Source organism: Mustela lutreola, chromosome 17, assembly GCF_030435805.1.
Source record: "Mustela lutreola isolate mMusLut2 chromosome 17, mMusLut2.pri, whole genome shotgun sequence".
Lineage (NCBI taxonomy): Eukaryota > Metazoa > Chordata > Mammalia > Carnivora > Mustelidae > Mustela > Mustela lutreola.
The window spans coordinates 15,130,293-15,154,753 of NC_081306.1; the positions used below are offsets into that span (position 1 = coordinate 15,130,293).

General features: G+C 53.1%; 2 protein-coding genes across 4 annotated transcripts in view; one reads left to right on the forward strand and one right to left on the reverse strand.

The window, feature by feature from the left end:
- Window positions 1-4,843, forward strand: part of TVP23A (trans-golgi network vesicle protein 23 homolog A) — a 33,594-nt gene extending 28,751 nt beyond the window's left edge. The window contains exons 3-8 of one of the 2 annotated variants that reach the window (XM_059155300.1): window positions 1,190-1,334; window positions 1,686-1,775; window positions 1,978-2,106; window positions 3,204-3,332; window positions 3,971-4,030; window positions 4,618-4,843. In XM_059155300.1, coding sequence (XP_059011283.1) covers window positions 1,190-1,334; window positions 1,686-1,775; window positions 1,978-2,106; window positions 3,204-3,332; window positions 3,971-4,030 — 553 coding nt within the window. In that variant the 3' untranslated portion in view covers window positions 4,618-4,843. The remainder of the gene's footprint in view (window positions 1-1,189; window positions 1,335-1,685; window positions 1,776-1,977; window positions 2,107-3,203; window positions 3,333-3,970; window positions 4,031-4,617) is intronic. The other variant, XM_059155299.1, reaches the window with a different exon arrangement.
- On the reverse strand, window positions 4,422-24,096 carry NUBP1 (NUBP iron-sulfur cluster assembly factor 1, cytosolic). 2 transcript variants are annotated; one of them, XR_009349374.1, is made up of 12 exons: window positions 24,021-24,096; window positions 23,838-23,942; window positions 20,968-21,101; window positions 14,919-14,987; window positions 12,569-12,601; window positions 11,878-11,968; window positions 11,057-11,211; window positions 8,403-8,513; window positions 8,019-8,121; window positions 5,637-5,720; window positions 4,857-4,995; window positions 4,422-4,725 (listed from the first exon to the last, which is right to left on the reverse strand). XR_009349374.1 is itself a non-coding variant. In XM_059155298.1 (11 exons), the coding sequence occupies exons 1-11, from the start codon at window positions 24,037-24,039 to the stop codon at window positions 4,937-4,939; spliced, it is 963 nt and encodes a 320-aa protein (XP_059011281.1). In that variant the 5' UTR covers window positions 24,040-24,096; the 3' UTR covers window positions 4,770-4,936. The 2 variants fall into 2 exon arrangements, 1 of the variants encoding a protein (XP_059011281.1); XM_059155298.1 differs by lacking the exon at window positions 4,422-4,725 and having other exon boundaries at window positions 4,770-4,995.
- Between the last annotated feature and the right edge of the window lie 365 nt (window positions 24,097-24,461).

Consider the following 24,461-nt stretch of genomic DNA (forward strand, 5'->3'; position numbering starts at 1 on the left):
TGTCTGACTCTTCAGGGCCGGGTACGGGTCCCAGGCTGGCTTGCAGCTAGCCTGCCAGGAGAGCTCAACATCTGAAAGGCACGGGTGAGAAGGACTGCGGCAGACAGCTGGGGTTTGGGCCCTGCTCCTTCTTCTTGGGAACATCGGGAGTAAAGGCAGAAGTCACTATAAATCCTGCTTCGGAGTTCCCAGGTCCCTAGGAGCCCAGTTTACTTTCTCTGAAGGGCCCTTTCTTGGGAGGACAAGCAGGCGCCCCCCCCCCCCCCCCCCCCATGCAGCTCCCAGGTCTGCTGGCTCCCTCTCTGAGCACCCGACCGGTTGGGAGGCAGAGGCTCATGGGCCCTCGTGAAGCAGCCCGCGCTATCCTATTGACATTACTTGTCGTCACGTAGAAGCACTCTTGTCACAACTCTGAGTTTCTGGCTTCTCGTGCAAACAGTGGGTCTGGCAGTTGCCCCTCCCTCCCAGCACAGGCTGGTGCTTTCACTGTCATCCGCCCCCCTGCCTCGCACAGTGGCTTTCTCGCTCTGCGTTGTTTCCACCTGTGCTCTCCCAAAGTGGATTCCGAAGGGAAAAGCGGGATGGCGTGAGGGTCTCCTACCTGGCCCGTGTCCCCCACCGCTGTTGCCTGCCGGAACCCTATGGGCAGGTGTTCTCTCTGCTCTGGATACATGGGCGGCCCTTGTGCTCGAGCGAGCCCTGGGTCTCTGGTCTTCCTAGACTTTTCTTTTAAACAGCCGATGTGGAATGAGTCATGATTTCCCTCTATCCAGGTACATGGGTTCCCTGCTGACACGAGATTCTGCCCTCGTGGGCTGCACGTGGACTGCCCAGTTACTGGTGGAATAACCCAACCTTTATCTTTAGGGAACTGGTCCTTATCGCTATCAGGTGGGAAGGCAGTGACCACTGTCCTGTTTCACTTCAAAGGTGGCCGAGTTTCGAAGAGGGCCCATGATCTTTGCGATCAAATGAGGGGAAAGTACTGGATTCTTCGAGAGGGGAAAGATGCTGGTAGGATAATGAGTGTCTCAGGACATCTGATGTGCTGGCGTGCTCGGAGCGGCAGCCTGGCGGGGCGGGGCTTGAAGTGCACGGGGAATAGCGTGCAAAGTCAGAACCCATAGGGTGAGTTTGGTGCTCGCCCTCTTGGCCTCTGCAGTGAGGGGGCTTCTGGGTTCTTTCCTAGACACCCGTTGGCCACCTTTTTCCACCTATTTTTCCGAGTAAGCGCCATTGTCACTTATGTGTGCTGCGACTGGTTCAGCAGAAGTTTCGTGGGCTGCTTTGTCACTGTGCTCCTCCTCCTGTCCTTTGACTTCTGGTCTGTGAAGGTAAGGCCGCCTCGCTCGTGATGCCGTCGCTCCTGAACCCACGAGGGCTGTAATTCTCAGCTGCCACGGTTGCAGATCGCTATCTAGGAGGGTGGCAACTCCCTACAGCTTGCATTTTTTGTAAAATTTGCATAAATTTAAAAAATATGGATGCTACATATTGTTTGTGGGGAGGGCGTGCATGTGGGGGTGGGGGGGGTCACTGGTTACGTTAAGCGTAGTTCGGCTTACCACTCCTCCTGCTCCCAGGGCAAGTTCAATACAAATTGGTGACTTTATTTTGTGCATCAGTGGAAAGGTGATTTTCTCTCCCTGTGGTGTGCTTAGAGCCCTCCTGTCTCTTTCCCCCAGAACGTAACTGGGAGACTCATGGTGGGTCTCCGCTGGTGGAACCAGATAGACGAAGATGGGAAAAGCCACTGGATTTTTGAAGCCAGAAAGGTACTGTCCATACAAGTCAAACTCGACCCAGGAAAACGGCTCTGGAGGGTTTGCACAGGTCCCTGCTGCGCTCTGTGCAGATCAGAGCCCCTCCCTGGGCTGAGGCCTGCAGAAGCCTTTGGACAAGAAGCCAAGAATACCGCCTGCCCCTCTGCAACCAGTTTCCCTCATTCTGAAAACGGACTCTCTCCTCCCTTCACAGGCCTCTCCGAACCAGATCGCCGCCACCGAGGCGGAAGCTCGCATCTTCTGGCTCGGCCTCATCATCTGCCCGCTCATTTGGATCGTGTTCTTTTTTAGCACCTTATTCTCCTTGAAGCTCAAGTGGCTGGTAAGGCGACACCCCAGCTCGGACGGTGCTTTGCCGTCTGCACGGGCCAGGGCTGCGGAGGTGGCTTCTGGTACCTGCTCATTTGAGACCGCTTTGCTGAGGTCATTCACGTACCTCACGAGCCACCCCTTGGGCACTTATAACTGTGGGCTTCTGGTATATTCAGTGTGCAGTCATCACCACAGCCCATTTTAGGGTATTTTCAGCACCCCCAAAAGGAACCCTGTACCCTCTAGCCCTCGCCATCTCTAGTGCCTGGCACGCTCCTCTTCCTGTTCCAACCCTTACCAATCCAGGCGTTGCCTGTAGCTGGAATTCTATACTGGAATCGTTTGTGTGCTTCTTTCACTGCACGCCGGTTTTCAAGGTTCATCTGTGTTGTAGCATTTATTGGTACATGTTCACGGCTGTATAATATTCCATCGTAAGGACCTGCTGCGTTGTTTCTCCACTTGTCCACTGACGGCCTTTCGGTTGTCTCTTTTGGACTCTTAGGAGTAATGCTGAGAGAGGAGTTGTAAGCAAAACAAAGTGCTTTCTGACCCTAGAATGTTCCTAAGTAGGAATAAGCAAGTCTGAGTTCTGAAGTCTTGTTTTACAGGTTGTGAGTCTGTTCAGACACAGCCTGGAGCCCCACCCAGGGCTCGAACTCATGACCCTGATATCAAAACCTGAGCTGAGGCCAAGGGTCGGACGCTCAAACGACTGTGCCACCCAGGCGCCCCTATTTCAGTTTTAGGACTCTATGTCATGGCTGTGATCAGGCTCCTTCAGGGAGAAAGCCTCCACAGCCGTCTACACAGACGTGTAATCAGAAGCGGGGGCTCCAGAGTTTGGCTGCGGGCCCAGCTACGCATCAGCTCTGGGACTTCAGGCAACTTTCCTTTCTCTGGGTTTCAGTTTCCTTCCTACAAATTGGGATGCTGAGGGCACCGCCCACTCCGGTGGCGGCTGACTAAAAGATGCCTGAGGATTTGAGAAGGCTCGCCAGAGGCTGCCTGTTATGTGGTACAGGCCCGAGCCACTGCTGCGTGGCTTGGGAGGAACATTCCCGTATGTGCTATTGGAAGAACCGCCTTTGCTGTGTCTGCCCGCAGGCCCTGGTGATAGCTGGGATTTCTCTCCAAGCCGCAAACCTGTATGGCTACATCCTTTGTAAGATGGGAGGCGAGAGTGACATCAGCAAAGTCGCAGCCAGTTTTCTGTCCCAGACGGTGTTCCAGACGGTGAGCTGCTTTAGTCTTCCTCCTGGACCCCTGAACTCCACACCCTTCGAGCGCGGGTGGCCTCTGGGCAAATGCTGTTGGAACCTGTTCCCTATCAGCTAGGCTGCCGGGGTCAGTGGTGCGTGTGTGTATTAAAATCGGCACAACATTGCATTGACCACTTGGACCGTTTTTTAAATGTTCAGGTCGGTGGTGTTAAGTACATTCGTGTGGTCACGCCACCTTCAGCACGGTCCCTCTCCAGAGCGTCCCTATGACACATTCATGCCTGGTCTCCCTCCCCAGCGTCCCACCATCTACTCTGCTCTATGAATCTGACTCCAGCAGGGCCCTTGTGTAAGGGGGATCCTATAGTACGAGTCCTTTCGTGACGGCCACTGTTAGTTTTGAGTGATCTAAAAACTACAGAATTAAGTACTACACACACGCAGTTTTTTTTTAACCTAGCATATATTTCCAGAAGTGTGAGATCTTTTCAAATGGATGGTTTGAGCCATCTTAAAATTTGAACAATGCTACTTTATGCCACCACATTGAGCAGTGAGCCCTGTGGGCTTTCGGTTATATTGTGGGTTTGCTTTGCGCCTTGTATCAGCAGTCAGGCCCCTCAAAGCCCCAGTTGACTTTTCTCCTTGCAGGCCAGGCCAGGTGACTTCCAGAAGCCTGGCCTTGAGGGGCTGGAGATTCACAAGCATTAGGTAAGCGGCCGGACAGAGGTGGGGGCTGGGGCTCCGCTGTGCGGGGCGGCTAGGGTGCACAGTGAGGAGGGAGCTAGCCGGACGGGTCTGGCCGCTGGGCCTAACCCCCGGCTTCCAGGACCCCCTCCCCTTCTTCACATGGCACACACACAGACTCCACCACGGGTGCAGGCCAGAGGCGGGGGGATGCGAATGAGGGGAGAGGGAGCGAACGGAGGGATGTGCCCATCCTTCCAGGATGCCCAGCGGGAGCTGGAAAATGGCAGTTACCTCTCCCCCACCCCCTTGGTGTCAGTTCTTGTGCATCTCCTCACAGCGAGAATTCTGGAGTTTATGTCGGTCTCTCTTATGTAATGGGGAAAAAAAAAAAAAACCAACTCTGTAAACGGTCTCATAGGACGGCAGAAATTATTGGACAGTGAACGCACCTTAGCGCATGGGGCACGGGCCTGGCCCCCCTGTTCTGTCTACAGGGGTGACTGAAGGGCTCTTCGGGGCTGGTTGCATTTTCCCCTCAATCTAAAGCAGCGGCATTTGGACCGTGTTATTTGAAACCATGACTGGATTTTGAGATGCTTCTTTTTTAGGCGTCTCTCTTGAGGCCGCAGTGGCTTAAGCAAGAGGTTGTCCTTCCGCAAGCTTCCAGCAGAGAAGAACTCCCTGACCAACCAGCTGTCCGTTTTCCGGAAGCAGGCCTTGGGGAGAGGTTTGAGGAGACATTTTTATTCTTAAGACAGCGTGTTTGTAAAGAATGCCTTTATATATATGTGTAAAAGTATACAAATAATATGATTAAAGTGTCTGCAAAAATGACTTCACGCCCTACCAGAGTCTGGTCCTTTTCTGCCCAAGACCCCCGCTCTGTCCCCGGGCTGCTCAGGCTGCGCTCCACGTGCAGCTCGTGTCTCAGGAACCAACGAGGTGCTCTTCTTTGGGCTGATGGTGACCACAGAACTCCTGGATCTCTGGACCAGGAGACAACACAGAAGCAGTGAGGCTGTGCCCGTCTCTACGGCAGCCCTGCCTCCGCGGGCGAGGGCTGAACCCCCCAATGGCTCCACTCCCCCAAAGGCCCTGTTTCTGCCGATGCCCTGACTCTGTCCACGGGCCTCAGTGCACAGCTGGAGACCTTACGTGGGCGCATTCCACAGATCAAGATGCCCGGCATGCTGGTATCCGCCCTGGACACCGTTTTCCTGGGCAAAAGGAACTTGTCACAGCCCACCAGCTGACAGCTTCAATGACCTGCTCTACTCCAGTGGCCTTAAAATGCCGGCCGGGCCCCCGCGGGCCACTCCCCAGCACGCTCCAGGCCTGCACGTGGTGGTTTTATTTTTCCTTCCTTCCCTCTTCCTTTCCCTCCTTTGTTTCTCTCTCCCTTCTCCCCCCCGCCCTTTCTTTTTCTCTTTCTTTTCTGTCCCCTCAACGGCTTTCTCAAAGATGCCTGGCTTCCTGGGCTGAGGGGTCATTCCAGCCCCCACGAGCACTACTGTCTCCAGCCGCGGCCGAGCAGCGGTGAGCCTGATGACCCACAAATGGCTTGAGTGGGACCTTCGCACCTAGCCGGGCAGCCCTCTGGACCCAAGGGACTCGCGGGCACACGTACTTTGAATGATACTTCTATAGGCTAGAGCGGCTGCAGAAGCTGGCGCGTCCATCAGGAAAGACTGTCCTTTGTCGCAACTCTTACCTTAGAGAAATGAAAAAAAAATTTGTGAAGAAAATAGTGGCAAGGTGAAGCAGGGGCTCTTTGGGGCCTGGGACATGGAGACCCTGAGCCCCTCTGCCCTGTAGCGAAGAGCGAAGCAGAGGACTCGCACGAGATGAATGGGACACGAAGACCCGCGTGGGACGAGACCGCCTCGCCTGGTGCTGTCGTCCCTCCTCCCTCTGCTCCTCCCTCCACTCCGCGTGCCCCTGAGCCTCAGCGGAGCCCCCGGCGCCCTGCTCAGCACGGTGACAGAAGCAGGTCAGCGGTTCTGCTCCCCAACCTCTGGAGGGTCCTGGCAAGGCCAGCTGTCCCCTCAAAGAGCAAAACCAAGAACAAGGAGAAGGGGGCAGCAGAGGCAGAGCCCAGGCTACCCTGGGAATATGCTGGACGACTGGACTAGGTCTGGGGAGGCCTCGTGATTGCAGCGAGAAGTGAGGCTTGAGGCCTCGTGACTTGTCCCGAGGCCTGCCCGCTAGAAGGCACCTCGTTCGCTGGGCTTGGGACTGAGCGCAGCTGCACTCGGGGCCCGCAGCTTTGCTATCATCTACCGCGAAGTGCTCAAATCTTGGCTTTTTTGTGAAAAATGGCCCTAAAAAGAAAAACCTGGCCGAAGCTGGAGCCAGGCAGGAGGGCACACCCTCCTCCCCCTCCGCCAGCCCCGCTTCCTCTCTCCTTCCATTCCCTGCCAGGCGTCCCCCAATCTCCTGCCCGCCACTCCTGTCCTAGGGACCTGCAGGCAGCCGCACACCCAGAGGCTGACGGCATAGAGTGTGCCTGGATGCCTCTGGCCACCCCATCGCACCCCTCCTGTGTGTCCTCCTGCCTCGAGCGGCCTCTGCGCAGGAGACGCCTGCTCCCTCGCCTGCAGGGAGAATGCAGGCAGACTCAGCACCCCGTCTGGTCAGCACACACAGGTTCATCTGCCGGGGGTTCGTACCCTTGCTAAGCAGCAGCGGGCTGTCCGTGTCTCATGTGGGAAAGCACGGAGCAGGGCAGTGCTTCGGGCTGGGGGAGCACACGTGAGGAAGGCTCTCCGGATCTGCTGGGAGCCAGGGTGCTCCGGCAGCTGCTCGTCCCCACATGGCCCCCCTAGGCCGCACCCCCACATCATGCTCTAGGCCCTCCCTTTCTATAGGCCCCCGGCAATGGGCCTCCCCTGCCTCGAGACCCAGCATGCGAGGGGGAACCTAGCGCTCCTCTCAACACTGGGTCCTGTGGTCACTTTCTGACAGAGGTCCCCATCTTCTAGATGGTTCGAACAACTGCCGGCCTTCTCCTCACCCATCAAAACTCCCGTCATCTTCCCGCTCACTGTGTCCCTCCTCCCTGCCAAGGCCCAGGCCTCCTAACCCCCGTTCCCCGGCAGGGCCGCTTGGAGGCCTCCCTCTCGGCACTCACCCCCGTGCCCTTGCTCCGACTCGGTTTCCCACTTCCTAACCCCTGAAGGCCCAGCTCCCAGGCTTGGCTGCAAAGCCGCCCACACCCGGGCTCCAGCCCACCTTCCAGGCTGCTCCCCGGGCTTCTCTGTGGCCCAGGCCCTGCAGCGGACCTTACTGTCCCACCACTTCTGCTTGGCTACCTTAAGCAAGTTGAACTCTACCTCAGGGAAACAACAATTTAGAGGCAGGTGTCCTTTAAGGAGTGGGGGTTGGCCCTCCTGACCCTGCCACCCAGCAGCTGACACCCGAGAGTGAACACAGAATGGGGACAGGGTCTATAGCACCTCCTCCCACAGCCTTGCTGCCACCCGTGCAGCATCTGGAGAGGACCTGGGGACTCTGGTACTGAAAAGGGAGCATTTTTCATGCAACGGGGCCTCTGTAAGCAGGCCAAGGCTCCCCTCTACTGCCGAGACACACAGGGCCGTCTGCACCGGGCTGGACCTCCCGGGAGGTAGGATGTCTTCCTAAGGGGTTTTCAAGGCTAACTCTGTTCATGAATTTCACCTCAGAAGCCAATTCCTGTCTGAGACGGGACACCAGCATACTTGCCTGTTATTTCCACCTCCTGTCCCTTCTCCTTGCTGAAATCCTACCCTGGGACCTCCCAGCACATCCCTGAGCCATCTGCACCCCACCTTCCAGGACCCACCCCACATGCCCCTCACACTGAGGGCTGCTCGCTCCCAGGGCAACATGCCGGCACAGCTTATGGTCTCTCTGGGCTGCAGGGGAGCTCCTGTGCGTGGGGTCCTTGTCTGCTGCTCCCCTGCCCAGAACCGTGTCCGCGGTGGCTGAGCGGGCTGTGAAGGCCCCGTCTGGCAACGGACTCACCCACCTATGTGTGGGTCCAGAGGCACTTTCCCGAGGAGCGGGATCTTCAGATCCTGGCACATGACCTCCGCACCCCCCGTTGTTGGGGGGAATATCTGAGATTCTTTCTGGGAGGCAAGTCAAAAGGGGAAGAATTAGGATTTTGTTTCAGAGTCGTTAAAAATGGACCACATTTTAAAGCAAATTAGAAAAAAAAAATGGCTGTTTGAATGTGAAACGTTAACCACCAGAAGAAATTTCATTAAATCAGCAATAGAGTTTTTTGTGATTCCACTTCCCCAAATGATGGGGAAAAGCAGAAACAGTGTCCCAGAGACCCCCTTCCAGGCTTCCCTTCTCCACGGAGGAAGGGACCCATCGGCTGCGCCCCAGGCGGCCGCGCCCCCACCTTGCACTTGGGGCAGACGAAGACGCTCATGTTCTCCACCACTCCGATGATGGGCACCTTCACCTTGTGGCAGAAGCTGATCTCCTTCCGGACATCCTGGAGGGACACCTCCTGTCAAGGTTCAAAAGACCGTTTGTTTCAAGGTCAAAGTGGAAGAAAGAACGTTTGTGCGGTTGCAGGGATGGCCGGTGAGATGCACTGGGTTCCCCATACAGCCTCGGAGACTAGTTCAGCAAATATCTCTCTAGTCCCATTCATGGGCTGAGCCCTATCCTAGGGGCTATTTCCCCCAAACCCTAAGAGGATAAACGTGAACGGCCAGATAGCAAACTTACAATTAATGCACAGAAAAGTGACCTTTTACAATATCCCCACATTCTATTTTTCTCATCAATATACTACACTGAGCCAAACTGTGCAGTATTTTCTAGACTGGGGGATAGGAAAGTATGGCCTGTGGGCCCAATCTGGACGTCTATTTTTATTTTTGTTCAGATTTAGATATGGGAGCAGAAACAGAGTGTGTGGGGGGTGGCGGGATGCGTGAGGGGGAGAAACTCAAGCAGACTCCACACTGAGCATGGAGCCTGACCCAGGCCTTGATCTTATGACCTGAGTTCATGACCTGAACCAAAACCTAGAGTTGGATGCTTAGCTAAGCCACGGAGGTGCCCTTACTTTTTTTTTTTCTAAATAAACTTCTGGACATAGCCACGCCCTTTCCTCTACATGTTATCAGGGCCTGCTTTTGTCCTACAGTGGAACAAGGAAGTGTTTGGAACAGAGGCAGTGTGGTTCACAAAGGGTAAAATACTCACTATCTGACCCTTTATTGAAAAAATTTGCTAACCTCTGATCTAGACTATTATAACCACAACTTTATGGACAAAAAGAGAATAAGGAATATTCCCATATTCAGATAAAATTCACCTCTGAACTCTAAAACCTCCTTTTACAGTGATAAGTAGTGTAGCCTCCTGGCTTGGAATCTTCTCTACCTTCCCCCAGGTCATGGAGTCACAGACACACTATTCCTAGCTTGCTGTTGTCAAGTAACCGGGCTCCCAAAGGCTCAAGGCTTCAAACAGCCTCTCCTGCGGCATACATTTGGTTCTCAGTCCCTTTGAGACTGAGGTATAGACAAAAAGGCATTTAGCTAGAAAATAAGCTGGTTTCAACTGGTCACAGCAACTCTGCGGTTCTCTCCTTAGTGGTCCTATAAGAAAAGGGCCTGCTTTGGCAAAAAGGACCCCCAAAGAGAGCCGCCTGCCTGTGCCCGCAGCCGTGAAGGACTCTGAGCAGGTGGGTGACCCTACTGTTAAGTCACAGTCTCCAGAGAAGTTCCACACAAAGAGGACACAAATGCCGAGCGTCTTCCCACGGCTTCCTGGAGAAGAGCCAGCAACTGCTCAGTCTGTTTCCCTCCAGACCCCAAAGGGGACGTCATGCTCGGTTTCACAATAAATGTGGCTCCGGGGAGGCCATCTTTGCACCATCTGCATTGTCGCTGTTTCTTAACAGCGATTTTAGAGTGGTTCTACGCTCACAGCAAAACCCAGCAGCCAGAGTTCCCGTGTGCCCCTTGCCCCCACACCCATAAACCTCCCCACCAGCGACATCCCACATCACAGTGCTCCGTTCCAGACAGACTGTCTTCCTGCCAGGTAACGTGGCTGGGACCCACCCATGACCACACTGCTGGTAAAAACTCAAAACCACTGTGAAGTCCATCTTCACTACCACCCGCTGGGCCAGGTGCTCCTCACCTCTCGCCACTTAAGTGGTGTCCTGCCCTTCCCCGTGACCCCAAGACCCTCTCCACAGGGCACCAGAGTGCGGTCAGACACATCCTGTGCCAGCACTTGCTGACCCGGGCACCTTAACGTGGCCCCTGGTGTCTGTCACAGGTTGGAGCGCCATGTGTGCCTGCGTCCAGCAGCCCCCTTCCTCTGTGAGCCGCACAGGGAGGCACAGGGGGCCGTGAGGGAGAGCCGGCCTGTTTCTCCCCTGCTGCCTGGCACGCTGGTGGTCTGTGAAGGTCTGGTGAGGCCTGAGGGTGGGACGGACTGATCCACGGACAGACTAAAGCCTCATGTGCCTTTTTTTCTTAGGAGTGGAGAAGAGTATTGTGACAAGAAGGTCCGGTTAAACGGAATAATCTATTACTTTCTTGGCAACGACAGTAAAGCCTGTTGCAGACCTGACTGCGTTTGTTCACTGCTGGATTCACTCCAGAGGACACCCCTGCGCTCTCCTCAGTCTGGGCGCAGCACGGCCTCCAGGTCCCCGGGGCAGGCACTGCTGGAGAAGGGGCCAGGACCACAGCGGCTTCTCCAGAAATCGGTCTATACCCCAGGCTGGCTCTACGGGAAGCCAGGCAAGGCGCAAGGAAGCAGCACGCAGGCCGCGGGGACTGCTGCGTGAGCACAGTCAGGGTGACAGGACCACGAGGGACAAGCTGGATTCTAACAGCACAGGGGTCTCGCTGGCTTTGTGAGGGAAACGGGAAAGGCCACTGTGAGCCACTGCGGCTTTCACCTGGGGACAGAAAGAACTGTGGAATGCTTATTTGTGAACAGCAAATGCCTGGGTCCCAGAGACAAACCTCCGATGCGGCCGAGTCCGGTGCCAGCGGCCCCCAGGCACCCGCTCACCTGAGGCGTGGTGATGATCACGGCCCCGTCGAGGCGCGCCGCCGACAGGTACTGCACGACCGACAGGTGTTCGTCCGACGTGCCGGGCGGGGTGTCCACGATGAGGTAGTCCAGCTCTCCCCAGTCCACGTCACGGAGGAACTGCTTGATCATGCCTGCAGAGAGTGCGCCAGAGAGCCACTGAGGCCTCGGCTCTCCCTTCTCCGGACCTACAGCCCCTCAGGCACTTTTGGATTCTCACGGGCCCCCGGCCTGTGCTGTCTGTCAGCAGTGGCTTTGACGATGGAGACGTGTCACCGTCATGACTGGGGGGGATGGGGGGGAGGCACTGGCATCCAGACGGTAGAGGCAGGGGTGCGGCCAGCATCCTGCAGCCTGGAGCACAGTCCTGCCCTCCCGTAACCAAGGACTGCCTGGCCCCCAACAGCAACGGTGCCAAGGCCGAGCAACCCTTCCCGGTAAGGGCCACTCCTTCCTGCTTCTCTTAAAGCCTCCTGCTCAACCACCCTGCTAGTTACCTCACATGCTTCCTGCTGCAAAATACTGTGAAACCACAGTGAAACAGCCTGAGGGTTACCTAGCCTTCAAAGACAGAAAGTCGCCATAGATGTTACAAATGATAAAACAGCGTCTGTTAGCTCCCTGGCTACTTCTATTAGCTCTCTCCAGCCAGTGCAGAGGCAACCGGATGCTTCACCGCGATGCTCCGGAAAGCCCGGCAGAGGACCGTTGCCACCGTGACGGGAGACGGTGCAAAGGAAACCTAAAGTAGTTCTGCTCTCAGAAGACTGTGCTTGCAGAGAGAAAGCAGAGGGGCAAACCATTTTTTTTTGGTCCCCTCCAGATGACGGCGTCATCAGGACTGCTGAGCAGGAAACCGACCGACATCACCCCGAGGTTGTCTTCCACGAACTGGAGAGGATGAAGCAGAGAACACTTAAAACCACAGCACAGGGCACTTCCTTGTCGTTTATCGGAGCTCAGATTGAAAAAGCTGTTTTGAGAACAAAATGACCCTGGGATCACTGGGTCTATACATTTTTTGATTCCACAAATCATTGTGGGGGAAGAAGGGCTACCATCCTGGGGGACCTGCACGGGGTGCCGTGGGGCCACGTGCGGCAGTGCGGGAAGCGCGGCCCAAGCATGTCCTTGGCTGTCCTGGCCTAGGCTGGCAACCTGTGGCCAAACCTGGCCCACCTCCGCGTTTCCTAGAACGTTTTACTGGAATAGAGCCACTCATTCGTTCATGTACGATGACCTTCCCACTATAATGGGATAGCGTGTGGCCCATAACAGTGAAAATACGTACTGTCTGACGCTTTATAGAAATGCTTTGCCAATCCCTGATCTTACCTGTGTTCCCTGAGTCTAGAAGAGTGGCCCAGTCAATACTTGCTGACAGATAAACAGCTGGGCTGAGGACCTGCTGCATGCCCAAACCGTGTCCGTTCTGAACACATGGCCCAGGGCACACTGCCTGGCAAATAAGGCAAAGATGTGAAAACTCACCACTGGAGACCAGCCCGAGCCACTCTGGTGAACCTGCAGAGACACAAACACCGACGTGTGCCGGTAAGAAATGAGGCACTGTGGACATGGTTCTAACGCACTCAGATCTACGCGTTAGGAAGACGATTTTATAACACAGTTCATCGTTTTAAATGCCACCACTCAGTTCTGAGAGTCAGCAGCTGGGGTGAGGCCGTGGGTTAACAGAAGCTGTGTTTCCTACCCGCCCCCCACCCCGCCATGCCTCGGGCTGGGTTTTTCTGAAATGCTTAGATGAGTCCAGGCAGGGAAGCAAGCTTGGCCGAGCTCATACAGAATTTGGGGTGTAACGTGTATTATAAGCAGGGCAGGAATCGGGCGGGGGTTGCTGAGCAAACGGGGCAGGCTGCCTCGGTGCACGTCCGGGAGTGAAGGTGTTGGCTTCAGTGAACCAGGGGGACCAGACCCTGCCCCGGGGGAGCGTCTGCGCCAGTCTGCTGCACCTCCCGAGGGCGGGGGCAACAGGAAGCCCACAGGGCCCCCCCGAGATTCAGATGCTGTCCTTCCAGTAGGTGCTCGGTAATAGCCAGCATCCTGCCCCATGCTGCCCCCTCATCCTGAGACTAGAACTGACTCATATGCCAAGTACACATTGGTCTTAGCACATGGGCCTTACAGCAACCCCAAAGCTGAAACAGAACCCGTTTTCTTTTCTCAACAGCCCTACAGAGGCCTAATTCACATACTACACCAGTCTCCTGTTCAAAGCATACACATCCGTGGCTTTCAGGCTATTGCCAGAGCTGGGCACCCACCACCAGTCGGCTGAAGAACGTTTTCATCACTCCAGGAAGCTACCTTATGCCCCGTGACGGTCACGCCCAATCCTTCCATGTCCCCCGTGCCACCCACCATCCTAGGTGACCCCCATCTCTGCTCTGTGTCCACAGATGTGCCTGCTCTGGACACCTCACAGAAATGCAACCCTAGAACACGTTGACTTGGGTGCCCGGCTTTAAGGTCTTCTTGATTTTTATGTACTTCGCAAATTCCAGTACAGTTAACGTGCAACGCTGCCTCCGTCTCGGAGGGACGTCACGGTGACACGGCGCCTGCACGCTGAGGCCACGCTCATCACCCCAGCGGTGCGCTCAGTCCTCGGCACCTAGTTCACCCAGCTCTTAACGACAGCCACCCTTCATGCCTATGGAAACTTGTTCTCCACAGGGGCAGGCCTGGAAGACGGAGAAATGAAACGAGCCATAGTGCAGGAGAACAAAACGGCAGAACTTGTGCTCTCTTGCACCGTGCGAACCGTCAGTACTGACAGAAACCTCGTGGATGGCGTGGTGGGTGCCCAGAGCCCGCAGGCCAGCAAGCCCAGCTGTGCAGTGGGTGCGCACCACGGGGCCTGCTACCAATGGGTGCGCGGGCAGACGTGCGCCCTGCAGCTTGGCCTCCACCCCCAACGGCCTCACGCCTTTCCCAGCATCCTGGGCAGCATATCCCAAGCCCCGAGCAGAGTCCACAGGCCCAGACTGTCTGCTTCTGGCTCCTGTCCCCTCCCTTTGTCCCTCTGCCACTAGTCACTGTGTGAAGGACACACCTGCTTCCGCCATCCTGTACTTGCGCCATCCTGAAGGCTCCTCGCCCACTCTCCACAGCAGGGTGCCCTTGGCTGCACCCTGACTCGCCCCATCCCCTTACCCAGGCTTCGTCCTCTACTGTCCCCCAGGGCCGGGGCTTCATTTGCCTCGTTCACCACTGTACCCCAACCCAGCAGGGCCTGGCAATCACATCGAGAATGAGCCCGTCTGACACCCTGGGAACATCCTAGCCCTCCAGCCCCATTTCAGTGCACTGTCTTTGAGGGGGTCCCTTTCCAGAACAGCTTCTTGCCACAGGAGGGGGTGGCCAGCACCTGCGTGGACTGCTGTGGTGCTGCAGCCATGTCCCCAACCCGTGTCACTCTGCCACTCACAGTCTCAGTTCCCCAGGGGTGACAACAGGGGCAAAAACATTCCCTCGTTTCCAGAGTACAGACACCTGGCAAGGACTGGTCTAGCTTTCCCAGGCATCACGACGTCTCTGTGCCCTACTTCCACATTTTACTTGCTGTTTCCCTTCCCCTCTGAGAAGGCACTGAAACTGAGGGTTCTCAAATGGCGCAGGCGCACTTGACAGATAGTCTCAGTCCTCTAAGGTCACAGCGGCCGCTGAGGCAGACAGACAGACTGCTTGAATGTGCATCTGGGTTCAGCATGGCCGTGTAAAAACGCATGGCTCTGCCGACCCCTCTGTGTGGGACTGCAGTCCGGGGTCACGGCATGCCGTGAGAATACTTTCCTGCGGTTCCTCCTAGATTTATTACCTGTTCTCCTTCCAAGCCCATTATCTTGGGAATTGACGGCCCACATATATCAATGTCCAGAAGAGCGACCTGGGAAAAAAGAAGAGACCAGAACAGTGATGCAACTGAATGTACAATCTTCCAGATGTGCACCAGTGGGGAAGGAGGAAGGAGGAAATGACGAAGGGAAGAAGATGGAAAGAAATAGAGTCAAATGAGGACCGAGTAGAGTCTTGGTCCCCACCCCCCATGTCTAGCCTAACTCTGGGGCCTAGCCACCATCTATTTGGCCTTTACCATGGCCTTTACCACGGGCCTGGGGGGCGGGTATTGTGATCCCAGCTTTCCAGAAGAGGGAATGGAGGTTGGAGAGGCCCAGGGATGCGTTCAGTAAGCAAGCGGCAGAGCCAGGACCTAGCCCGAGTTCTGGCAACTCCCCCACCAGGGCTCCTTCCGTTAGCCCAGGAGGACTAGAGAGGAGGGCCCAAGTGGAAACTCCCACCAAGCTCTGACCGAGCCCCACTGTGCTGTGATCCCGAAAGTTAATGATGGCTTAGCCTCAACTTCTAAAATAAGAAGGAAGTCTAGAAAAGCTCTTTGCTGGTGATCTGTGCAACCTCCACTCCTTCCACCCCAAACACCCTGCTTTCTTGGGGTGATAAATGAGAAGGTCTGAGACAGTCTCTGGGAGCCATTTGAAGAGCAGAGTTAATATTCATCCTGAAAGGTCAGATACTAAGCATCCAAAGTGCAGCACGTCTGGGTAACTTTTTAACTTGCCCTGAATTGGTTTCTTGCTTCCCGCTTCACAGGCCCCTGCAAACCCCTACCTCCTGCTTCCTCACACCCGTGATCACGAAGACTGTTCATCCTGAGACCAGCCGCTTGCCTCCCCCGCCCTCTGCTGGACCAGCTGAAGAAAGCACCAGAAAGATGCCGTCACCGCAAGGCAAGGCCGGTGTGTGTTAATGATGCACAAACACTCTATCTCGGAGGCTCACGATTCAGGAAACTACACCATTACTATGACCCTAACAGACTTCACAGTACTTTCGGTTTCTAGCCACTCTGTCTCTGTGCCCTTTCTTCCGGGAACAATTTAATGTTTCAAGGAACTAAACTCCCCAAGGGGGTGAGTCTTGAGTGAAATGACTCAAGGAGGGAGGAAACATATCATGGCACTCATGCCCCTGGCGGTACCCAAAAAGGCTGTGAATGGCCCTGCTATTCAGATCCCTGAGGGGCTCTGTGTCCTGTCCCTTTCAGACTTCTTGTTGAACCTGTCCCTACCTTAATATCCATCCAACTGGACTCCCTTTCTGCTCAGGCTAGAGAACCTGAGCAGAGAAACGTGCCTGAGGAAATCCTACCAGGGCCTCTGGGGAAGGTGCTAGAACCCTGATGAGACAAGCAGACTTCGCCACACCTCTCTCCCAGCCAGAGACTGGTGGAACAGGATACTGTCAGGATCCACAACTTTCCCATACCCAGCACACCCAAACTCCCCCTTAAGAAGAGGTCCTGGGAGGTGACTCTTGGCACTCCAAGGCTGTGTCACCTCATACAAATGGCTTCTGTCAAACAAACGTTCAGGAGACCATCAGGCCCCTTCCAGCTCCAAAGTCTATTAGCCCCAGAGATGAGCCTCAAACACTTCAGTCCGGAAGCCCCCAAAGCAGACCTGTTATCTGCAAGGCGTGCTATAGCTCCTAAGGCAGGATGACCTCCTGGTCACTCATGGGAGCTGGTGCCCCTGTTTCTCCCATGGAGAAGCAGGACGTGAGTCTGCGGTGTCTCCCAGTTCCGGTGTCCTGCTCCCCTCCCCACAACTCACACATGCCCGACCTGCCTGTGAACCAGGGAGGAGGTTCCCAATTCTGCTCCCTCTTGGCTCATGCCCTTTGCTAACGAGCTGCTGGACACATGCCTGCCTTGAGCAGAAGAGCCCTGCTCAGAGGCAGGGATGGGCTTCCACCGGACAGCAGACAGGAAAGGGACCAGGAGTTTCCCTCCTGAATTTAGGCAAGGAAGAAATGTGTGCTAACCGAGAGTGATCAGCCAGACTCAGGGTCTACTGTCTGTCACTATCCCGCACCCTCTGGAGACAGGGTCGTTCCCAGTCACGAGTGGGATCTTGGAGGAAATACACTTTTCTCGGTGTGGACTTTTTTTTTTTTTTTTTTGGTAAGCCACCACCACATAAACAAATCCAGCTTCTCTAGCCTGATTTCCATACTGGACGGTGCATTTTCCTTCACTTGCCAAATCCAGGCAACTACGTCACAACAGAATTATATAAAAGCACAATTTTACATAAACAGCTATTTCCAAGGGGTTACTTGCTTCTGGCCTGGTTAAAGCCCATCTTCAGAGGGCTGCTTAAGAAAAAAAAAAACAAAACAGAGGGATATAGGGGAAGGGAAGGAAAAATGAGTTAAGATGAAATCAGAGAGGGAGACTTGTAACTCTAGGAAACAAGTGAAGGTTGCTGGGGGGCAGTCGGGTGGGGGGGGATGTACCTGGGCTATGGCGATTAAGACATTGCAAGTAACGAGCACTGGGTGTTGGAGGCAACTGGTGACTCACTAAATTCTACCCTGAAACTAGTAATACGCTATGTTAATTAGTTGATTTTAAATAAAAAAAAAATTAATGCACACACAAAATAAAATATGCCTGACGGCTTCTAAAAGCAAAGAACACTCTGGATGGTATGGATACTGTCTCAGAGAAATAATCAGTTTTTGGCTAACCAACTGGCCAATACGCATTTGACCCTCAAATGTCAGGAGATGGTTAACAGAGCAGATCAGTCAGTGGACTTGCACCTGCTCAGCACTGTAGTTGGTGGGGGTGGGCCACAAGCCCGGCACTAAAGCAGAAATAATCACCCTGCTCCCGGCGTTGCAGTTAGTGGGTAAAGGAACATCGGCTGCTATCACAGACATTAATTGAACACTTACTACGCAGAAGACATCAGACTCCGGCCTCATTTGTCCCCTGGCACTTGTTACACCCACTGCCCTCATCTGGGCCCTCATGGCTGCTCACAGAGACCCGAAAACCGTCTCCCACCTGGCTTCCTGTCCCCTCTAATGACACCCAATCACACACTCGGCTGATGGTCATTTTGAGGCTCCTCAAGCAATGCTCCAACCCTGCCTCTCTGCTTTCCAGATGCCTTAGCAAGTCCTTCAAAGCCTCCCCGGTCTGGCCCAGCCCCCTCCTCGGGCCCCCTTCACCGGAGAAGCCCCACCAGACTGCCCGCCACAAACACTTTCCATCCGTCCCCACCACAGGCCAGAGGCTGCCTTCTCTAAGCCCAGGGGACCCTCCCTGGCTTCCTTCCCTTGTCCCAGATTCCCTAGAGCACATCTCCGAGGGTGGATGTCAGATTTCAGAGAAGCCCACCACAGCCACTGGCAGGCCAGCATTCTAAAATGCTCAGAACAGAAATGAGGAATAAGGGAGAATTCAGAGCCTGGGTGCGCGAGAGGAACGCTGAGCATCTTCCAGCCTCTTCCCTCCCGAGAAGGCTGGGCCTTGCCCAAGGTTTCAGTCTTGCTCCAAAGATGCACTACCCTAGCCGGCACCAGTGTTTCTGGTGCTACCAACCAAACTAGGGACCAGTGAACTACAACCTGCGGGCCAAACCCAGCCTGGTACCTGTTTTTGTTCAGCCCACAAGGTAAGAATGGTTATTACACTTTTAGAAGGCTGGCGGGGTGCTTTGGACATTTCAGAAAGTCTATTTCATGATGTTAAAATTACGTGAAATTCAAACATCAGTGACAGTAAAATTGCGTTAGAACATAGCCAAGTTTGTTTACAGACTGCCTATGGCTGCTTTCCTGTTTGAGGGCAGGAATGAACAGTTGCCATAGAAACCGCAGGGCCAACAACACCTAAATTATTCACCATCTGGCTCTTCACACAAGAGGTGTGCCCAGCCCTGAAGCAAATTTTAATTTCTTAATCCAGCGATTTGAAAACTGTATTCCTAGAGTCCTCGGATACTGGCATGGGGTCTTAGTGGCCTGTGTGTCCTACAGTTCAGGTTAGATCCTCTGTGCGCTGTAGCTGGCTTTTTTGTGAAGAAGTATCAAGCCTTATGTCAAGATCTTATGGTGGTGTTTCCTACTTACGTACAGTGGTTTATTCACTATAGGTATACAACACTGATCCAGCTTTTGGAGTTTTAAAATATAATGGACAATGTGTGGCAGTTGTGAAATTTCAACACTAGGCTAAATGTACCTTTACAGTCCCTTTTAGCACTTTTTTTTTTTTTTTTTAAGTCAAACAACAGTGAAAGGCCGTTTATCAGTTAGAAAAGAAATCTCAACCTCAGCCTTCGTATATAAAAATAACTCAATGTTCAAAAGGCATGAAAAGAAAATGAACGCTCAGGAATAAGTCAGTGTATGAAGAAGGCATGATGACCACAGGAAGAACTGAAATGGGAAAAAACAGCTTTCAACATGAAAACACACACAACGGTTTTCCTAACTCCTCTGCAGGCCCTGAACAGTGTCCTGGGTCGCAAGAGGGCAGGTGGCGATCTCCATCTGGCGAGCCCAGGCTCTCTAACCCAGGCCACACACAGCGCCGGCACCCAAGTCCTCAGCCAGGTCTCTCGTTTCGGGCGTCAACCCATTGGACAGCAGGATTCTAAGAGACATGCACGCTGCTCTAGCCGTTCTGACGTGGAAACATGTTTTCCACCGGAATTTTGAACAAAATTTTATTTTGGAAGGAAAACAAAGATGGAATATGTTCTGTGTTTAAAAAAAAAAAGAAGAAACCACAGTATCCATGGTTTTATTAGGTATATCAAGTGGTAATCAACGTGAATACTGGGATCGCTTTTCTAAGGTCTGCAAAATTATCCTGAGTCCCACGAATAACTCAATGTATTTTTAAAATCGCAGGTACTGGGAATTTCCAATCGAGCTTTGTGGTGAAAAGTTATTTCTTCCTCATCATACCATACCTTTCATTAAAGCTGAAATCCAGAGAGCAGCTGAACTTTTACTGGGCAACTGGAGTTTTCGTGCTCATGTGTGGGCTGGGGTACCAGCGAGTGGCACAGTTCAGGGGCTGGCAAATGTTTTCTTTCTCAAGAGTCAAACAAAAATATATTTGACCTTTGAACAAGGCGGAGGTTAGGGGCAACCCCTGTGCAGCTGAAAATCCGTGTATAACTACTGACTCTACCAAAATTTACCTACTAATAGCCTACTGTTGACTGGAAAGTCTTACGGGCTGCTAAAGGAGTAGTACATATTTGCACATGCGTATTATACACTGTACACTTATACTACAGTAACCTCCAGAAAAAATGTTATTTAGAGAAATCATAAGGAAAACACATTTATAGTACTATAAAAAAATCCAGGGGCACCTGGGTGGCTCAGTGGGTTAAAGCCTCTGCCTTTGGCTCAGGTCATAATCCCGGGGTTCTGGGATCAAGTCCCACATCGGGTTCTCTGCTCAGCGGGGAGCCTGCTTCCTCCTCTCTCTCTGTCTGCCTCTCTGCCTCCTTGTGATCTCTGTCTGTCAAATAAATAAATATTTTTTAAAAAATCCACATATAAATGGAACCATGTGGTTCAAACCCATGTTGTTCAAAGATCATCTATATTTTAGACTTTGTGGGCAAAATCAAGGACACTACAAAACAATTCAAAAGCAACTGTTTATAGACGTAAAAATCATTCTTAGCTCATAGACTGTAAAAAGGCAAGAGAGGGGCTGAATTTGCCCATAGGCTATAGTTTGCAGACCTCTGGCTTAGAAAGAGGCAGAAAGGGACTGAGAGGAAGAACTCTGAACTTAACAAAATGATCAGCGATGCCAAACGAAATCTACACCTGCTATCCATTGTCACAGGTAGGGAACCTAAGGAAACATTTCATCTCACTGCATAGCGGCCACGCGTTTCCTCCTCCTCTCTGCAAGGATCTAGAGTCCCAAGAGACTAATTCAATTTAGTCTAAGCAATCAGTTCTCCAGAAGTCATCACACATCCTCATATAGGATGCTCTCCCAGTTTTCCCCAAGGCCTCACCTGTGTGTTTTCATCCTCTGCTAGGCCATGGGCAAGGTGGGCACTGAATGTGCTTTTTCCAACGCCACCTTTCCCAGATAATACCAAGATTTTGTGTTTCACAGTCTTCATTTTTTCTTTGATTTCTTCTATAGCTGCAAAGAAAGCAAATCAGGTGATTTAGTCCCTGAACTAAATTTCAAGTGTCACTTTTTCAATGGACCAGCAGGAGCTAAATCCTTGGGGACATTTCAAGAGCCTGTGTATGAAATATCACTTAGTCAATGACAATAACAAGCACTACAAAGAAAATAAAGTTCTCATCATCTCTGAAATTTTCTTGTTTATTGGTTTACTTGTCTCTTACTAAAACACAAGCTCCACGAGGATACAGACAGTCTGAAATGTTCACAGCCATATTCCCAGCTTCAGAAGAGCTTCACACAGAGTCATGGCTCCCAACCTGGGGGCAAAATCCACCTGGGGAGCCTTTGATTGTCACAAGAAGGGGTGCTGCTGTTATGTAGTGAGTAGAGGCCACAGATGCTGCTAAATGTCTAACAATGCCAGGCACCTGGGTGGCGCAGTAGGTTAAATGTTCAACTCTTGGTTTCGGCTCTGGTCATGAGATTGAGCCCTGTGTTGGGCTTCATGCTCTGCTCAGCATGGAGCCTGCTAGAGATGGTCTTCCTGTCCCTCTGCCCCTCCCCCTACTCGTGTTCTCTCTCTCATATAATTCCTAAAAAAAAAAATGCCTAAGAATGCACAGGACAGCACCCCACCCCAAAGGATTATCCAGATCTAAATGTCCATAGCGCGAAGGTTGAGAATCCCTTACAAAGAGCAGGAATTTATAAGGACCAGTCACAGATAACTATCACAGATCATACACTTGCTGTGCACTCAACATTTCACCTCGCTTCAATTCCTTATAATACCACCATGAAGTAACTATTCTACCTGCTCCTTATTTATAATTTTTAAAAAATATTTAATTTATTTATTTGACAGACAGAGATCACAAGTAGGCAGAGAGCCAGGCAGAGAGAGGGGGGAAGCAGGCTCCCCGCTGAGCAGAGAGCCGGATACGGGGCTTGAAACCAGGACCCTGAGATCATGACCTGAGCCGAAGGCAGAGGCTTAACCCCCTGAGCCATCCAGGTGCCCCTATAAACTTTTTTTAAAAGATTTTATTTATTTGACAAAGAGAGAGACAGCGAGAGAGAGAGAGAGAGCACACAAGCAGGGGGAGTGGCAGAGGGAGAAGCAGGCTTCCCACCAAGCAGGATCCCAGGACCCTGGGTTAGAAGGACCCCGAGCCAAAGGCAGCTGCTTGACAACTACGCCACCAGGGAGCCCCTGTCCCTTATTTAAAAAGTAGGTTACAAGGGGCATCAGACTCTTGGTTTCTGCTCAGCTCAGACAATGATCCTAGGGTCCTAGAATCAAGCCCCAGGTCTGGCTCTACATTCAGTGGGGAGTCTGCTTGGGATTCTCTTCCTCTCCCCCTGCCCCTCTCCTGTTTGTGAGCACGCTCTCTCTCAAATGAATAAATAAACCTTAAAACAACAACAACAACAACAACACAAGAAGTTGGTTCCAAGCCCAATGTGGGGCTTGAACTCATGACCCTGACATCAAGAGTCACATGCACTATGGACTGAGCCAGCCAGGCACCCTGAGCCCCATTTTGGATAAGGGAATGGAGGCTCAGAGATTTTAGGAGTCTTGCTCAAGGCCATACTGTTTGCGGGAACCAGGAATCAAACCCGAGTCTCTCTTGGAACTCCTTCACGATTCTCTCAGCCTCCTTTCTTTTCTTTCTTTCTTTCTTTCTTTTTTTTTTTTTAAATTTGACAGACAAAATAAATAAATAAATAAATAAATAAATAAATTTGACAGACAGAGATCACAAGTAGTCAGAGAAGCAGGCAGAGAGAGAGGAGGGGAGGCAGGCCCCCTGCTGAGCAGAGAGCCAATGCGGGACTCGATCCCAGGACCCTGAGATCATGACCTGAGCGGAAGGCAGCGGCTTAACCCACTGAGCCACCCAGGCGCCCCAGCCTCCTGCTTTTTAAGATCCTTTTGGTAAATCCCCAGAGTCTGTCCCACCCTCCAATGTGTCCTTCGTCATACTTATCGCTGCGATGATTTAATGCTTGCTCACTGGTTAATGGTGGGGGGGTCTCCCCTATTAAACTAACATCCACTAGGGCAGCGACCTCTTCTCTCTCATTCACAACTGTATCCCCAGCACAGAGCACTCTGTGCCTAGCAGGTGAGGATGTATTTCTGTTAAATGAACAGGAGAAATGCTCCTTCTCAAAAGAAAAACAATTTCGGGCGCCTGGGTGGCTCAGTGGGTTAAATCCTCTGCCTTCGGCTCAGGGCATGATCCCAGGGTCCTGGGATCGAGCCAGAATGGGGAATCTCTGCTCAGCAGGGAGCCTGCTTCCCTTCCCCCCTCTCTGCCTACTTGTGATCTCTGTCAAATAAATAAATAAAATCTTAAAAAAAAAAGGGGGGGGGAGACAATGCTGCCCAAGAATAAGCCAATAAGCCAGAGCAACCCCCAGTTCAAAGTCTATACCCTACTCCCTAGGACGCTGCCTTCCCCCCGACCACGGACTACTGCTGTCACTCAAACCTCTGGCCCCACCCTTTCCCTCCCGCCCCTAGACCAGCTAATCTTGAGACACGCCCTCCCTTAGACTGGCAGGTCAGTCCCCGGTCCTTCAGGCTCCGCCCCATCCCACTACTTCCCTCTACTCTTCGGACTTCTCCACAGCCCGCCCCCTCTAGGCCCACCCCTCCTCCTAAAAGGCCTCCGGGTCCCACCTCTTCCGGGCTGGCGCCCTTCACTTCCGGTTCAGGCCTTGCCCCTTCCTCACCTGGGTCGGGAGCGGCGCCGGCTCCGGAAGCGCAGAGCCGCTGGTTGGGGCAGCCCTGACATGAGGCCCCTCGGCCCGCCTGGGCGCTGCCGGTCCCGGGACAGCCTGCGCGAGCACAAGGTCACAGTTAGAGTGGCTCCTGTCCCTTCAGCCTCTCCACCCACGCCCCTTCCGCGCGCTCACCCTGAGGCACCTCCTCCATTCGGCTGCCTTCGAAGTCTACGCGGTCACCGGAATACGCTTTACGTATTTCCGTCTCTCCGCGCCCAATCTGACTCTGCAGCCGCGCGAAGTAAGTCTCGGACAGAGGGCTTTGCTCACGCGCGGACCTTGTGCCCGGGGCTTGGGGCTGGTCTTTTCTATTAGAGCCGAGCTGTGGAGATCTTTCGTAAATTATTCAGTATATAGCTCCTAGGAACAAAGGCATTATTCTCCGTGACCTCAGTGCTCTTTCGTACCCAGGCAATCGGATACGGATGCAAAATTATTAGCTAACGTGCACTTTATATTCAAACGTACTCAATTGTCCCAAAGAAGATTCCCGCCCCCCGCCCCGCGTCCTGGATCCCGTCAAAAGTCGCACCTGCCGTTGGTCCTCATCAGGCTCTTAATTCAGAACAGTCC

Coding starts and splice junctions, on each gene's coding strand:
- NUBP1 (XM_059155298.1), bottom strand. Junction 12,602..14,918: donor TGGGCTTGGAAGGAGAACAG/GTAATAAATCTA, acceptor GTGTCTCTGCAG/GTTCACCAGAGTGGCTCGGG. Junction 5,721..8,018: donor GCCTCTGGACCCACACATAG/GTGGGTGAGTCC, acceptor CATTTCTCTAAG/GTAAGAGTTGCGACAAAGGA.